Source organism: Megalops cyprinoides, chromosome 2 (assembly GCF_013368585.1).
Source record: "Megalops cyprinoides isolate fMegCyp1 chromosome 2, fMegCyp1.pri, whole genome shotgun sequence".
NCBI classification, from domain to species: Eukaryota; Metazoa; Chordata; class Actinopteri; order Elopiformes; family Megalopidae; genus Megalops; species Megalops cyprinoides.
The window spans coordinates 55941887-55958222 of NC_050584.1; the positions used below are offsets into that span (position 1 = coordinate 55941887).

The following is a 16336-nucleotide window of genomic DNA, read 5'->3' on the forward strand; positions in this document are numbered from 1 at the left end:
CACTGTGTGGCAAGGTGTGGCCCATTAACCAATGCCTGGCTCATAGACAGTGACTATTACAATTAGACAATAGACAGTTCAACAATTCACTGGTTTAGACACCATTAGATTACTTATTGATGAAGCTGAAAACTGGAGAAAAGAACCTTACATACATACATTTAAACAATATTGCAATAAGCAATTATCTTTTAGCTGATGTAATTAATTCTAAGCGTGCTTTTAGAATCTGTTATTTCCCCACAGCAGGTCTTGAACATTGGTGCAGTTTTATCTAAACTGAATTTAATTTAACTTAGCACAATGCTAAATTAAATTTCCACTTTATTAATCTACTCCTGACTCTGCTACTTGATAACACTGATGATGATGATTACAACAAGAACAATAAGAAGAAGAAGAAGAAGAAGAAGAAGAAATTTTAAAGGACTGTTTATCCATGCTAATTTGTTTTCAGGAGTCTGGATGCCCGAGGTGAAGTGCCATTGGGAGAAGAGGATGGCCTCAAGCACAGAGCACAATGAGACTTGAGACCACAGAGACCTGAGACTACTGTAGCTGTGCTTTTACCCTGGTTTTTAGCCTGCTTGTTAAGATTCAGAGTTCAATATTTTTGATTAGCACATTGTGGCAAAAGCTATTTTTGCTGGCATTCTATATTTGCTGACAAAGTTCTTGCAAATTAAAATATTGTGGTGTTGCACCCACCATTTGTGGATCAGTTTGACTTCATTGCCTTTTTTTCAGCAATGGTTTAAGTGAAATGTATGTTTTTGGTGAAGAGTTTCTCTGCAAAGCTATTAGCTGACAATGGCTTTGTGGTCCAAGTGAAGTAAGGGGAAGGGTGTACTGTTCCTGAAACCACGAGAGAAGCCGCATATCTCCACCATGAAAAAAGATGATAGGATCTCACTTATTTCATTGCTGTCATCACATATGCATATAGGTATACAAGATGTATAAAGACAGTTAACAGGAAATTGTTTAAATCTGGAATAGTGTTGGTAAGCACTGCATGACCATGACAGTACCACTAACAATTACTGACAATGATGTTTCAGACCATGGAAACATTGCATTCAGCAAGAAACTCAAAAATGTATAAACCTCCCATTAATCCCTTGTTCTTAAGAAGACTTAATATACACTATTTTTTATTTTTCAAGTGGTCATGGAAATAGTAATTAACAGTAATCTACATGCATCCTGCCATGCAAGTGGTGAAGTCATGGGTGTTAACTGTGTCTGTACTACAAATATTAAGTGCACTATATTCTTTATGTAAATAAATCACATTTTTATTGTGAGTGGCTCTCAGTTTGGTTTCTTTCAAGATAAACATGAGCGTTTTCCCTTTTTCCACTAGCAGTGTTGCAGCTTCACATGAAAAAATTGCATAATGATATTATGTGTGAAAGTGGCTGTGTGTGTGTGTGTGTGTGTGTATGTGTGTGTGTGTGTGTGTGTGTGTGAGAGAGAGAGAGAGAGAGAGAGAGAGACAAGGAGTGAGAAAAAGAAAGAAAGTGACTCTCACTGTACATCCCTTTTTCACTCTTTTGGAACACTCCAGGGAGCTCCCCCAGAGAATCCCTCCACCTTAACCCCAGTGTAAATTTTGGCACCTTTTTTAGATTTACTTTTAGCCTTAGCTTTTTGACAAAAATGCATATGAATCTTAGTTATATTTTAGTCATTTCTCCCTTGATAGTCTTAGTTTAGTTTTAGCTGAGAGAAAGAGAGAAAAGAAATGTCATAACACAACACCAGGCTATAAAAGGGACTTATCTGTGAAACAATTTAGGGTGTTTTCACATATAGTCCTTTTTAAATGAACCAAACTCAGTCCTCTTAGAGTGCTTTCACACCCACAGGCTTTAGTCCGTTTGAATCGAACCGTAGTGCGTTTGACCCCTTGGTTCAGTTCATTTGCGTAGGTCAGAAAGCGGTAATCGCACTCAGGTCCGCACCAAAACATTCGGCCCGAGATCCCCAAAGAGAGGTGGCCTTGATCCGCATCATCAGGCGAACTCTGGTGCGGTCCCACTGGTGAGAAAGCAGCCCGAACCAACCAGGACCAAAACTATCCAATAGCTATGACCGTATCAACCTGCTTATGGTGTTTTATTTCCAGGTACGTTAAATTGGATTGTATATGTGTTTGAAATGTATTTTTAGCTAGCTAGTTCTGGCTACTGTATTTTGAGCTTTGCCAGGTAATTTGATATTGTTACCAAAGACAAAATGGGTCCTAGCGATACGTGTAATTGTACTGTTTAGCATTAAAAACTATAGGCCTATGATCAACATGGAATATGTGTAATATGTAAAACTATATGATCACAAGCTCAGTATGTAATATGTAACTATATGGTCATATTGTGCCCCTTTTCCTTATGCTGGCGACGAGTGTGGAGCCGGAGACATTATTGTATTATACATTATTGTACTGTTTATACTGACAACCTACTTATGCTGTTTTATTGCCAGTGCTAATTAAACATGCGCTGTGAACCCAACCCATCCTGTCTGTCTGTGATTCCTGCGAGAGTAGCATCGCATCAACACATTATTTTCCAGCCGCAGCCGCGCCTCATTTTCTCATTTTCATCATTGGCCTAAAGTAGTAAGTGCAAACGATGTAATATGTGTCCAGGGCCAAGATCAACCCGCGTAGTTGTCCCTCTATTGTGAAATTGGAAAGTTGCGCGTTAATCTATTTCAGCAATATATACACCAAAGTGACCAATGAGGGAGCAGTCTGCTCTTCTTTTACAAAATTTGGTGTGAAACACCACTGCTGTTAAAAAAAAAAAACAACTGTTGGCCTTTTTTATGTGTGAGAGTGACTCTGCAGAAAGTTTGCTCAAAATATACGATTACAAGGAAGTGCATGCAAGTTTCACCCATTGGTGTGCAAGGGTGCTGCTCTTAATCCGAAACAGTTGTGCGTGCATAATAATTCATGAAAAGGTAAGACATTCTTTTCTGTTAAAGAACAATGTCATTGTAATCAATATGAATTGTGTTGGAATATGCCATACCTTTCTCAGTATAAAATGTGTAATATACGTGAAACTGTCATGTTGTAAACAAGTGGTGGTTTTTGTTTATTGGAACATTGATAGCCATCCTCTTAAAATGAAAACATTACTGTTTGCTGCTCATTATCTTTTAAACTTTCAATATAATGCGCCTCCAGAGCTATAACAGAAGTTGTGTATACATTGTGTTCATATGATATGTTCTTATATATTTCATCAATGTCAAGGACAAGTCATTTGGGATTGTATGGTACTGGAATCGTATTGTATTGTATTTGTAGCTTTATTAGTACATTGTTATAGAAGTAGAAGTTGAGTTACAATGGCAATGCAAATTGTATGCTTTTATTTTATAGATGCTGTTCTGGGTACACTGTCTTAGACAAGAATTCCATCTTAGAATGCTTGTTGCTGTGTTGGTTGCCCTTAGCCATGGTAAGTTCTTGATTCCTCTTGTTAAAATCTTTTCCTCTTTTCTCATGAAATCTTTTTCTTAGCTCTGTAAGTAATGAATAAACACTGTATACTATATTGTAGGAAAGCCTTTTCGTGTGGCTGCAATTTCACTTTATTTAAGTTACAATTGGTAACTAATTGGTTACAAAACTATACTTTTGCCCAAGATACTAGACAACAATGTGATGTTGTGGTAAGGAACAAGGCTCTTAACAATTGCTAGTTCAATTCCCTGCTAGGGCACTGCTGTTGTTCCCTTGGGCAGCTATATAAATGGATAACTGTATCCTACTGTATGTATGTTGCCCTTGATAAAAGTGTCTGTTAAATGACCATAATGCCATTCACTGTAACACTTTTATCTTGAGAATATTTGTTTTGGTGTGTGTGTCCTTATTGCCATTGCTATCGTACATTTGACATTATATGTGGCATTGTATTCATGCGTGTAATTTGTTAATAAAATGTATTGCATAGATGATTTCTTGATCTCAACAACCCTGTCATCTATATGCAGATCTGATTGGTGAGACAGGGGTGAACGCGTGGACATACCATTACAACATAACCCCCAATAGGAACTGGCAATCTGCTAGGCGGTATTGCCGACAACATTACACCGACATGGTGGCCATACAGAATCAGAGAGAAATTGAACACCTTAATAAGATACTGCCCGAGAACAAAAAATATTACTGGATCGGCATCAGGAAAATGAAGGGCGTCTGGACCTGGGTTGGAACCAAGAAGTCTCTGACTAAGGAAGCCGAGAACTGGGCCAAGGGGGAGCCCAACAACCAAGGGAGGAGCGAGGACTGTGTGGAGATATATATCGGGAGAGCCGAGGACACTGCCAAGTGGAACGATCAAAGTTGCAGTCGTGAAAAAGGAACCGTGTGTTACCAAGGTAAAGACTTGTTGCACCAGTGCTTTTCATTAAGTTTAGAAAACCTTAACCTGCAGTGTGGCACATATGTGGTCATATAAATTACCACTTCAGATCGGACCAAATTGGACATATTTTAAGCTGTCTGAGTCCATTTGACCTGCTTTTGCTCTGTGTAACTTTTCGTTTGATCTAAGGCACTCTTTGGTCCAGATGAAATTATATTTTTCACATGACCACATACAATGTGTACAAGCCTAAAATATGATTTGGTATCTGTGTCTTACTAAATGCACAATGAATTAGTGCAAACACCGTGAAGCTAAATCAAAATCGAACTCGCTGACTGAACGGCTGTGTCTCCGCGTTGCATTGGACCGGGATGAGCTTTCCAGAGGCGTTGGAAACAAGGCGCAGTGTGATTGGTTTGTAACCCTCTCCTGTGTCGTAAAGCCTCCTGCACGCAGCAGAGCTGCAGCGCCCACGCAGAATGCGAGGAGACCATCGGTAACTACAGCTGCAGGTGTCATCCCGGCTTTCAGGGGCCGCGCTGCGAGGAAGGTCAGTCGCGACGAGGTTCTCCCAGCAAACCCACCAGTCAGCTCACAGAGTGATAACAGCCAGGTGTATCTCAGTCATGGAGCCAAAGCACCGAATGCTGTCCATTTTAGCTGTGGGTGCTCACACAGCTTCCCCTCCAGACATTGCAGTAGTTTCTCAACTCCTCATCCCAGGGATCTACTGAGTGTCCTGCTTTTTCTTTCAGGAAGGCTAATTAGTTAACTAGGTTTGAAAGAGCGCTTTTATGAAAGATAATTTGGATTGGATGTCTCATAATCCTGCAGTGCATCATTTGTGGAAATATGAAATATATTACCAGTATTGTTTCTAATAAGAATATGCAAGCATGCCAGTTTATTTTTTCACGATTATTGCCCTATTACTGCTGCTCAATACTCACTTTAATATATAAATATATTAACTGGTATGAAATGACACCAGCACACAGGGTTTTTTTTTTTCCCAGGACAAGGGTTAGGAAACAGTGGATCTGAGTCCATGTGAACGTGTGGTGGAATTTCTTCTCCTTCAGCTGTAACGTGTGAAGGCCTGGAGGCTCCGGAGCGAGGCCTTCTGCAGTGTGCCCATACACATGGCTCCTTCCGCTTCAACTCATCCTGCACGTTCAGCTGCACGCAGGGTTTCTCACTCGTGGGGACGCCGCTCCTGCAGTGCCAGGCCACAGGCCACTGGTCGGCTGACCCCCCATTGTGTCAGGGTAAGGATTTTTTTTGTTTTTTACACGCTCGCCACAGAAACCGGCGCCTTCCTGACGAGGTCGTCACAACTGGCTGGACAAACAGTCAGCGCATGCTATGATCTAGCTTGGACTGTGGTGGAAGTCTCACCAGTTCACCCGGGGGGCAATACTGCCACAGGAAACTGTAAGGGTAAACCAGAGAGCCCAGAGGCATGTGCGGAGACATGAATGAGCTCGTTTTTTCTTCCTCTTTCACCCATTGCACTGTAGCTGTGAAATGTCCAGAGCTGTCCAGAGCTCCTGCCAGAGGCAGCATGAGCTGTGTCCATACCATAGAGCTGCACAGTTTTAACTCCTCCTGTGAATTCACCTGTGAGGAGGGCTTCCAGCTCGTGGGGTCCAGCAGGATCCAGTGTGACTCCAGTGGGGTGTGGACCGACAATGTTCCAGCGTGCGAAGGTACAATATACGGGCACTACACAATTTAATCACCAGCAGGGTTCGAAAAGCTTATCTGCCATTCCATCCCCCCCGTTAGGGAAGTTGCCCTTGTGAAATTTGTGTGTAATTTTATGCTCCGCCGGAAATGGCCGACACCCTTGTTGCAACACCCTTTCTGGGTACGCTAGATTGTCCTAACCACAGAGAACTGAACAGGCATGGTAAGATATGGAGTGTTTGCAACTCCACCCAAGGGTGGCATAGCACATGAGAGAAATCTCAAGGCTAGCGGTTTTACTTCCTCCCGCCTTATCTCATTGAAGGAAGCTACTCGATCAGAGCAGATGACACTTTCACTTCGTTTAACTTTTTCAGAGGAAGAGACAGCTGAGGCATCCACATGAAGCAGTGCTCAGGCCTGTGTACAGTTCACACGTTCTCTCTGATACTCCATTCATTTGGGAGACTTGGCACTGGAAAGCCTTGGCAATTGCACAGTTCTTTTGCTAATGTTACTCATGGCTATCCTCCTTGCTTAAAAACACATAATATTTTGACAGAAATGCATTTGCCTGTGACAGAGATGAGGTGTATGGCTCTGACCTTGCCTCTAATTGGCTGTGTGAACTACTAGCTCCTCTAACAAAGTAATTAAACACAACCTCATTTGAAGATTGAAAAAGGCCTCCAGCAAGATGGCTCTTATTGGCAGAGTCTGCTAATACATTTACATTTGCATTTACATTTATTTATTTAGCAGACGCTTTTATCCAAAGCGACTTACAAAAGTGCATACAGCAAGTATAGCGACAGTAAGGGGACAGGATGTTTACAGTTCCACAATGAGACAGTTCTCAGCTGAGAGCAAGGTCTCTTTGAGGACACAGTACTATCAGATTTGTACAATTACAGTCTATAGGACAACTAATACGATACACTTTCAAACGGCAAACTTCAACAACTTCAAACGGCGCAATGAGCGTCAGGGTAAAGGCGGCAACAAGAAACAATTTAAAAAGCACAATTTAAAAAGCACAGCAATTTACGACAGCACTGATTGGGGAGGGGGGGGGCAGCAATTGTGTGCTGGGTCAGTCCAGGTAGAGTCTGAAGAGGTGTGTCTTCAGGCCCCGTCTGAAGGAATGGGGTGAAGGAGCTGTCCGTAGCGAGACAGGGAGTTCGTTCCACCACGCTACCATGAGTGAAGATGAAGGCCTGTTTCCTGCTGTTCCACACACACATTTGGATGTAAGAAGGCTGTGACAGGAAATTCAAATGCTGAAACATTTTTAAGCTTTTTGTATGCATCCTCTAATGATGTGGCTACAGTTCAAAACAGGAATAGGAGGGCCTTGAAGTGTATTGTTTTTTGATAGATATTGTGGTCTTAATGAATGAAATACTCCACCAGACTCTCAGACAAAGAAACATATTTGAATATAATGGACTGAAATGCCAGGTGCACTTCACTTGTATCATTTATTAAAAACCATTCCTGGTATGAAAGTATGTTTATGTCCTCTCCTCTCAGCTCGACAGTGTGACCCTCTGGTGGCTCCAGACAAAGGCCAGATGAACTGCTCCCACCCTCACTCCCACTTCAGCTTTGGCTCCAGGTGTGAGCTGGGTTGTGAGGAGGGGTTCCTGCTCAGCGGGACAGCCTCCATTCAGTGCACCTCCTCAGGGGCGTGGACCGACACTCCTCCACTCTGTCAGGGTAAACGTGCCGTCAATACCCCTGCACACATCTAGGGTACATGGGAAGTCTGTGAAAGTAAATGTTACATCCCAGAGTGTGCCACACGTTACAAGAAACAATGCCCCCCTCTAAGCAGACACTCAAACATTTTAAGTAGCTTCATGTCTGCATTCTCAAGTGTTGGGACTATAGTTATAATTAGCGGTAAGATGGTTTTGAAGTGAAATGTTTTGTTGGTAGATATTGTGGCCGATGAAGACTGGAATACTCTGACTTTGCTCTAAATGTACTCTTTCCATGCAAAGAATACAATTGAGCATACTGGACTGAAATGCCAGGTGCACTTCACCTGTATTATTTATTAAAAACCATTCCTGGTATGAAAGTAAGTCTATGTCCTCTCTTCACAGCTCGACAGTGTGACCCCCTGGTGGCTCCAGACAAAGGCCAGATGAACTGCTCCCACCCTCACTCCCACTTCAGCTTTGGCTCCAGGTGTGAGCTGGGTTGTGAGGAGGGCTTTGTTCTTAAAGGAGCTCCTACTCTGCAGTGCACTGAATCTGGGCACTGGAGCAACACTGCCCCCTCCTGCCAAGGTGAGAACCTCATCTCTTTCAGTGCTGGTGGGAGAGCTGAAATACCAGAATGGCCTCTTTTAGTGTGGAATGTTACAAAGTGAGAAACATACAAAAGATTTGAGCTCATATTTAATATTATTGTATGTGTGATTTGTTGATTTTTGAAGGTGCTGTGGTCCATAGCTGAGATGGACACAAACTGGCATTTATCAGTGTCAGACCATTAAGAGCATTTGGTCAATTCTGCTCAAATGCCCAGATTTCTGTAATTGGTAACCGAAAATACTGTTCCTGAAATGGGAGAGGTTATACACTCAAACCGACTCTGGTAGTTCACGCCACAAACCTGCAGCCATACCTCTCTGCAACATTTTATTTTATGATAGCTTCAGCTAGGCGGGGTTGGTTTTGTTGGTACTTGGATGGGAAACCTTCTGTGAAAGCCAGGTTGCAGCTGGAAGTGGTGTCGGTGAGCCAGCAGGGGGTAATCTTCTGTCTTCACCCTACAGAAGACCATTGCCCCCTTTCAGAGATGGGGACACTGTGCTGTAGGATATGCTGTTTATTGGATGAGACATCAAACTGAGGCTCTGACTGTCTGTGATCGTTAAAGATCCCATCTGACATATTGCTGAGAGTAGGGGAGTTTTCTGGTGTCTTGGAAAAAAATTTCCAATCAGGCTCTTTCAACCTGGCCATCCAATAATCTCTCTGGTTAATTGACCAAATGATTCCCTACCTCAGGTTGTCATTGTAAAAAGGAATTGACTGACCCTGCCCGGTAAAATCAAGATTAAACTAAACAAATGTCGACCCCAGTGTGTGATGTCATCATCTCCATCCAGGTTGAGGCACATGATTTATCCTCTTTACTTCCTTGCTCCCAGAAGGCTGGGCACCCACATTTGATTGGCTGTCTCTCTGACACTGTGGAATATGTTTTGATCAGCGTTCTTGACTGTTCAAACTTAATTATTAAAAATGTCCCGTTTCCTGTTGTTCCAGCTCGACCGTGTGATGTACTGTCTGCTCCCCTCCACGGCTCCATGATATGCTCCCACCCACATGGGAATTTCAGCTTCACCTCCAGCTGTAACATGGGCTGTGAGGAGGGGTTCCTGCTCAGCGGGACAGCCTCCATTCAGTGCACCTCCTCGGGGGCGTGGACCGTCACTCCTCCACTCTGTCAGGGTAAACGTGCCGTCAATACCCCTGCACACATCTAGGGTACATGGGAAGTCTGTGAAAGTAAATGTTACATCCCAGAGTGTGCCACACGTTACAAGAAACAATGCCCCCCTCTAAGCAGACACTCAAACATTTTAAGTAGCTTCATGTCTGCATTCTCAAGTGTTGGGACTATAGTTATAATTAGCGGTAAGATGGTTTTGAAGTGAAATGTTTTGTTGGTAGATATTGTGGCCGATGAAGACTGGAATACTCTGACTTTGCTCTAAATGTACTGTTTCCAGGCAAAGAATACAATTGAGCATAATGGACTGAAATGCCAGGTGCACTTCACCTGTATTATTTATTAAAAACCATTCCTGGTATGAAAGTAAGTCTATGTCCTCTCCTCTCAGCTCAACAGTGTGACCCCCTGGTGGCTCCAGACAGAGGCCAGATGAACTGCTCCCACCCTCACTCCCACTTCAGCTTTGGCTCCAGGTGTGAGCTGGGTTGTGAGGAGGGCTTTGTTCTTAAAGGAGCTCCTACTCTGCAGTGCACTGAATCTGGGCACTGGAGCAACACTGCCCCCTCCTGCCAAGGTGAGAACCTCATCTCTTTCAGTGCTGGTGGGAGAGCTGAAATACCAGAATGGCCTCTTTTAGTGTGGAATGTTACAAAGTGAGAAACATACAAAAGATTTGAGCTCATATTTAATATTATTGTATGTGTGATTTGTTGATTTTTGAAGGTGCTGTGGTCCATAGCTGAGATGGACACAAACTGGCATTTATCAGTGTCAGACCATTAAGAGCATTTGGTCAATTCTGCTCAAATGCCCAGATTTCTGTAATTGGTAACCGAAAATACTGTTCCTGAAATGGGAGAGGTTATACACTCAAACCGACTCTGGTAGTTCATGCCACAAACCTGCAGCCATACCTCTCTGCAACATTTTATTGTATGATAGCTTCAGCTAGGCGGGGTTGGTTTTGTTGGTACTTGGATGGGAAACCTTCTGTGAAAGCCAGGTTGCAGCTGGAAGTGGTGTCGGTGAGCCAGCAGGGGGTAATCTTCTGTCTTCACCCTACAGAAGACCATTGCCCCCTTTCAGAGTTGTGGACACTGTGCTGTAGGAGATGCTGTTTATTGGATGAGACATCAAACTGAGGCTCTGACTGTCTGTGATCGTTAAAGATCCCATCTGACATATTGCTGAGAGTAGGGGAGTTTTCTGGTGTCTTGGAAAAAAATTTCCAATCAGGCTCTTTCAACCTGGCCATCCAATAATCTCTCTGGTTAATTGACCAAATGATTCCCTACCTCAGGTTGTCATTGTAAAAAGGAATTGACTGACCCTGCCCGGTAAAATCAAGATTAAACTAAACAAATGTCGACCCCAGTGTGTGATGTCATCATCTCCATCCAGGTTGAGGCACATGATTTATCCTCTTTACTTCCTTGCTCCCAGAAGGCTGGGCACCCACATTTGATTGGCTGTCTCTCTGACACTGTGGAATATGTTTTGATCAGCGTTCTTGACTGTTCAAACTTAATTATTAAAAATGTCCCGTTTCCTGTTGTTCCAGCTCGACCGTGTGATGTACTGTCTGCTCCCCTCCACGGCTCCATGATCTGCTCCCACCCACATGGGAATTTCAGCTTCACCTCCAGCTGTAACATGGGCTGTGAGGAGGGGTTCCTGCTCAGCGGGACAGCCTCCATTCAGTGCACCTCCTCGGGGGCGTGGACCGTCACTCCTCCACTCTGTCAGGGTAAACGTGCCGTCAATACCCCTGCACACATCTAGGGTACATGGGAAGTCTGTGAAAGTAAATGTTACATCCCAGAGTGTGCCATAAGTTACAAGAAACAATGCCCCCTCTAAGCAGACACTCAAACATTTTAAGTAGCTTCATGTCTGCATTCTCAAGTGTTGGGACTATAGTTATAATTAGCGGTAAGATGGTTTTGAAGTGAAATGTTTTGTTGGTAGATATTGTGGCCGATGAAGACTGGAATACTCTGACTTTGCTCTAAATGTACTCTTTCCAGGCAAAGAATACAATTGAGCATACTGGACTGAAATGCCAGGTGCACTTCACCTGTATTATTTATTAAAAACCATTCCTGGTATGAAAGTAAGTCTATGTCCTCTCTTCACAGCTCGACAGTGTGACCCCCTGGTGGCTCCAGACAAAGGCCAGATGAACTGCTCCCACCCTCACTCCCACTTCAGCTTTGGCTCCAGGTGTGAGCTGGGTTGTGAGGAGGGCTTTGTTCTTAAAGGAGCTCCTACTCTGCAGTGCACTGAATCTGGGCACTGGAGCAACACTGCCCCCTCCTGCCAAGGTGAGAACCTCATCTCTTTCAGTGCTGGTGGGAGAGCTGAAATACCAGAATGGCCTCTTTTAGTGTGGAATGTTACAAAGTGAGAAACATACAAAAGATTTGAGCTCATATTTAATATTATTGTATGTGTGATTTGTTGATTTTTGAAGGTGCTGTGGTCAATAGCTGAGATGGACACAAACTGGCATTTATCAGTGTCAGACCATTAAGAGCATTTGGTCAATTCTGCTCAAATGCCCAGATTTCTGTAATTGGTAACTGAAAATACTGTTCCTGAAATGGGAGAGGTTATACACTCAAACCTACTCTGGTAGTTCATGCCACAAACCTGCAGCCATACCTCTCTGCAACATTTTATTGTATGATAGCTTCAGCTAGGCGGGGTTGGTTTTGTTGGTACTTGGATGGGAAACCTTCTGTGAAAGCCAGGTTGCAGCTGGAAGTGGTGTCGATGAGCCAGCAGGGGGTAATCTTCTGTCTTCACCCTACAGAAGACCATTGCCCCCTTTCAGAGTTGTGGACACTGTGCTGTAGGAGATGCTGTTTATTGGATGAGACATCAAACTGAGGCTCTGACTGTCTGTGATCGTTAAAGATCCCATCTGACATATTGCTGAGAGTAGGGGAGTTTTCTGGTGTCTTGGAAAAAAATTTCCAATCAGGCTCTTTCAACCTGGCCATCCAATAATCTCTCTGGTTAATTGACCAAATGATTCCCTACCTCAGGTTGTCATTGTAAAAAGGAATTGACTGACCCTGCCCGGTAAAATCAAGATTAAACTAAACAAATGTCGACCCCAGTGTGTGATGTCATCATCTCCATCCAGGTTGAGGCACATGATTTATCCTCTTTACTTCCTTGCTCCCAGAAGGCTGGGCACCCACATTTGATTGGCTGTCTCTCTGACACTGTGGAATATGTTTTGATCAGCGTTCTTGACTGTTCAAACTTAATTATTAAAAATGTCCCGTTTCCTGTTGTTCCAGCTCGACCGTGTGATGTACTGTCTGCTCCCCTCCACGGCTCCATGATCTGCTCCCACCCACATGGGAATTTCAGCTTCACCTCCAGCTGTAACATGGGCTGTGAGGAGGGGTTCCTGCTCAGCGGGACAGCCTCCATTCAGTGCACCTCCTCGGGGGCGTGGACCGTCACTCCTCCACTCTGTCAGGGTAAACGTGCCGTCAATACCCCTGCACACATCTAGGGTACATGGGAAGTCTGTGAAAGTAAATGTTACATCCCAGAGTGTGCCATAAGTTACAAGAAACAATGCCCCCCTCTAAGCAGACGCTCAAACATTTTAAGTAGCTTCATGTCTGGATTCTCAAGTGTTGGGACTATAGTTATAATTAGTGGAAAGATGGTTTTGAAGTGAAATGTTTTGTTGGTAGATATTGTGGCCGATGAAGACTGGAATACTCTGACTTTGCTCTAAATGTACTCTTTCCAGGCAAAGAATACAATTGAGCATACTGGACTGAAATGCCAGGTGCACTTCACCTGTATTATTTATTAAAAACCATTCCTGGTATGAAAGTAAGTTTATGTCCTCTCCTCTCAGCTCGACAGTGTCGCCCCCTGGTGGCTCCAGACAGAGGCCAGATGAACTGCTCCCACCCTCACTCCCACTTCAGCTTTGGCTCCAGGTGTGAGCTGGGTTGTGAGGAGGGGTTCCTGCTCAGCGGGACAGCCTCCATTCAGTGCACCTCCTCAGGCACGTGGACCGACACTCCTCCACTCTGTCAGGGTAAATATCCCATCAATACTTTTTCACACTTACAGTAGAAGACATAGGAACTATGTGTCAGGAAATATTTACCCCTTCTGGCCAGGAATTAAACAATGTACTTCAGTAAAAAAAAATTCAAGCATCCAGTGATGGGACTGTAGTCCTAATCAAGAGTGGGATGTTTAAATCCTTGTTGCCTGGAGTCATTCGCTTCAACAGTTACTTACTAATTAGATAATTAGCAACACAATTAGAGCAGGAATCACCAGTGTTTCCATCTCCTAATTACAATCATTATTCTTTAAAACAATGGAGTCTTGAAGTGGATTTTACACAGATATTTTGCCCTGAATGTCTGATATTTTCCACCACTTAAATAAATGCAAATTTCCTAGACGAAGAAATATAATCAACTATACTAGACTGAAATGCTATACTGTGCTAGGCCTGTGTTCTTTATAATAGACCTTCACTCATATGAGACTGAACTGCTACACTGCAGTGTACCATGTCTGTCCTCTCCTCTCAGCTCGACAGTGTCGCCCCCTGGTGGCTCCAGACAGAGGCCAGATGAACTGCTCCCACCCTCACTCCCACTTCAGCTTTGGCTCCAGGTGTGAGTTGGGTTGTGAGGAGGGCTTTGTTCTTAAAGGAGCTCCCACTCTGCAGTGCACTGAATCTGGGCACTGGAGCAACACTGCCCCCTCCTGCCAAGGTGAGAACCTCACTCCTCTCACTGTACACACTGAGGAACTGAGACACCAGACTGAGCTCTTTCACTGTGCACTGTCATAAACCAAGATTCTCTCATCCCAGAAATTATTTATAATGATATTTTTAAGATAAAATTACAACAGACAAACACATTATAATGTGGGAGCTGTGGGGACAGCATTTAAGAATGTTCTGGAACAGTACCATACAGCCTAGTCTTGTTTTTTTCTTCTTTACAGCTGTGGAGTGTGAGCCACTCGAGGCCTCCCTCCCCCCCCAGCTCTCCATGAACTGCTCACACCCGCTAGGGAATTTCAGCTTCAATTCTAAGTGTCACTTCCGCTGCGAGGATGGATTTTATCTCAACGGGACAGGGAGACTCTCCTGCACATCCCACGGGACCTGGAGCCGAGCTTTGCCCTCGTGTGCAGGTATCCGCAATCTGAGATCGTTCAACAGAAAAGCTAACGCTCTCATGTGACCTATGACACTCTTCTTGCATCTGTTTACTACTCTGTGTTTTCAAGGTATTTGAATCTTTCATTCACATGCACTGATTGATTTGATGACTCGTGTGTTTCAGTGGTGGAGAGGACAGTTGGGATGGGCATGCTGATCTACGCAGGTGTTGGGTCTGCAACAGCTGCCTCCGTGCTCTTGCTGGCTGGACTTGGGTTTCTCATTGCAACTTACCTGCAAAGAAAAGGTAACTGTATTGCCATATAGGGGAAGTGTGCTTATATTTATTATTTTCAATTATTACTTTGAGTTGAATTCCTTACTTTATATTTACCTTTTCTGTTGCAGCTCGCAAAGATCCTCTGCAAACGTCGTAAGTCACACTATTTGAGTAATAAAGTGACTTTGAAGACTTTATGTTAGTGGAACACATGCTGGATGAGTGACCGAGTGATTGAGATGCCTGTACACTTATTCTCAGGGAAAAAAATGAATTATTTACTTTATTGTCATTTGTGGATGCATATCTGACCAGAGTGCATACAATTGACATTTAAAAATTAAACTAAGGAGACACATTTAACCAAACATACAAACATTCTCAAAATAGATGGCCCTCACACAACTGACACATGATACATATTTGGCTCCTCCTGTGGGTAATTGTTTTCAGTGAATACCCCTACGAGTGCGTCAGTTCAAAGGGTTATTTTCCTTTTCCCTTTTCAGGTCTTATTCCTTCTGGGAGCAACTAGAAAATCCCGCATTTGAGGAAAATTAGAGCATTACGTGGTGTGTCCTTATGGTATGTACATAAAGCATCTACAAATATGCTCATTTAAAGGAATCCTTATTCTGAGCCTCATATTGTCATTCTGTATTTCTCTTTCAGAAAAGTCACAGCCTGGACCTGAGTGACTTTATGGGACCTACCCTCCTCCTATGCAGCCAACTCCCTTCACTGCGACATAGATAAAAAAAATGGCCATTGCACGCCCTCTCACCACATCAGCTGTGATATTTGCCCATGACTATCTCTTTGCCTGCCGCATTGTAGTGATTCGTGAGCTTACAGCCATCTTAGGATATATACAGCTCATGGACTAATGGTGGGGACATTTGGGGATCGAGGCATGCTATCCTGGATGTTCCATCACAGGGATCTCTGATTGACAGAAATACATCCAAACTATACAATTTACTAAAGAGAAGATTGACTTACAGCTGTTTTAAACTGTTATATTTAATATATGTTATATTCATGAGTTGTTATCATTTTATCAGTATCATTTTTTGTTTTTAATTTTGATAGTGTGTGTTCCAGGTCCGTGCTTTGTGATTTGTGAATGAGAGAGATAGAAACCTGGTCTTTTCACTGGATCCTTCAAAAGAAATTGATGTCATCAAAAGAAATGACCAACACATGCATGAGAGAATTATTTTTTGTTAAGCATAACATATGCAACAGACACCCAGTATTACTGCGCTTTAAAATGACCTGTTCAATACATGGCGTTGGAAGGCTGTGATATTCATAAGTAGCTGGCTA

At 43.3% G+C, this 16336-nt stretch overlaps 1 protein-coding gene across 1 annotated transcript; it reads left to right on the forward strand.

The window, feature by feature from the left end:
* The first annotated feature begins 2898 nt into the window (after nt 1-2898).
* Nucleotides 2899-15819, forward strand: LOC118771870 (E-selectin-like). The gene is made up of 20 exons (XM_036520006.1): nt 2899-2970; nt 3398-3476; nt 4015-4404; nt 4837-4944; nt 5477-5662; nt 5915-6103; nt 7617-7802; nt 8195-8380; nt 9368-9553; nt 9946-10131; nt 11119-11304; nt 11696-11881; nt 12869-13054; nt 13447-13632; nt 14144-14329; nt 14568-14778; nt 14922-15034; nt 15136-15160; nt 15517-15592; nt 15680-15819. Exons 2-19 carry the CDS (start codon nt 3398-3400, stop codon nt 15566-15568), a joined length of 3027 nt encoding a protein of 1008 aa, XP_036375899.1. The 5' UTR covers nt 2899-2970; the 3' UTR covers nt 15569-15592; nt 15680-15819.
* Nucleotides 15820-16336: the final 517 nt, after the last annotated feature.

Bases quoted from the DNA above. Each gene is read 5' to 3' on its own strand.
- LOC118771870 (XM_036520006.1), top strand. From the start codon at position 3,398: ATGCTGTTCTGGGTACACTGTCTTAGACAAGAATTCCATCTTAGAATG. The intron at 5,663-5,914 runs GTAAGGATTTTT...ATTGCACTGTAG, and splicing joins TGACCCCCCATTGTGTCAGG to CTGTGAAATGTCCAGAGCTG. The intron at 8,381-9,367 runs GTGAGAACCTCA...CTGTTGTTCCAG, and splicing joins CACTGCCCCCTCCTGCCAAG to CTCGACCGTGTGATGTACTG.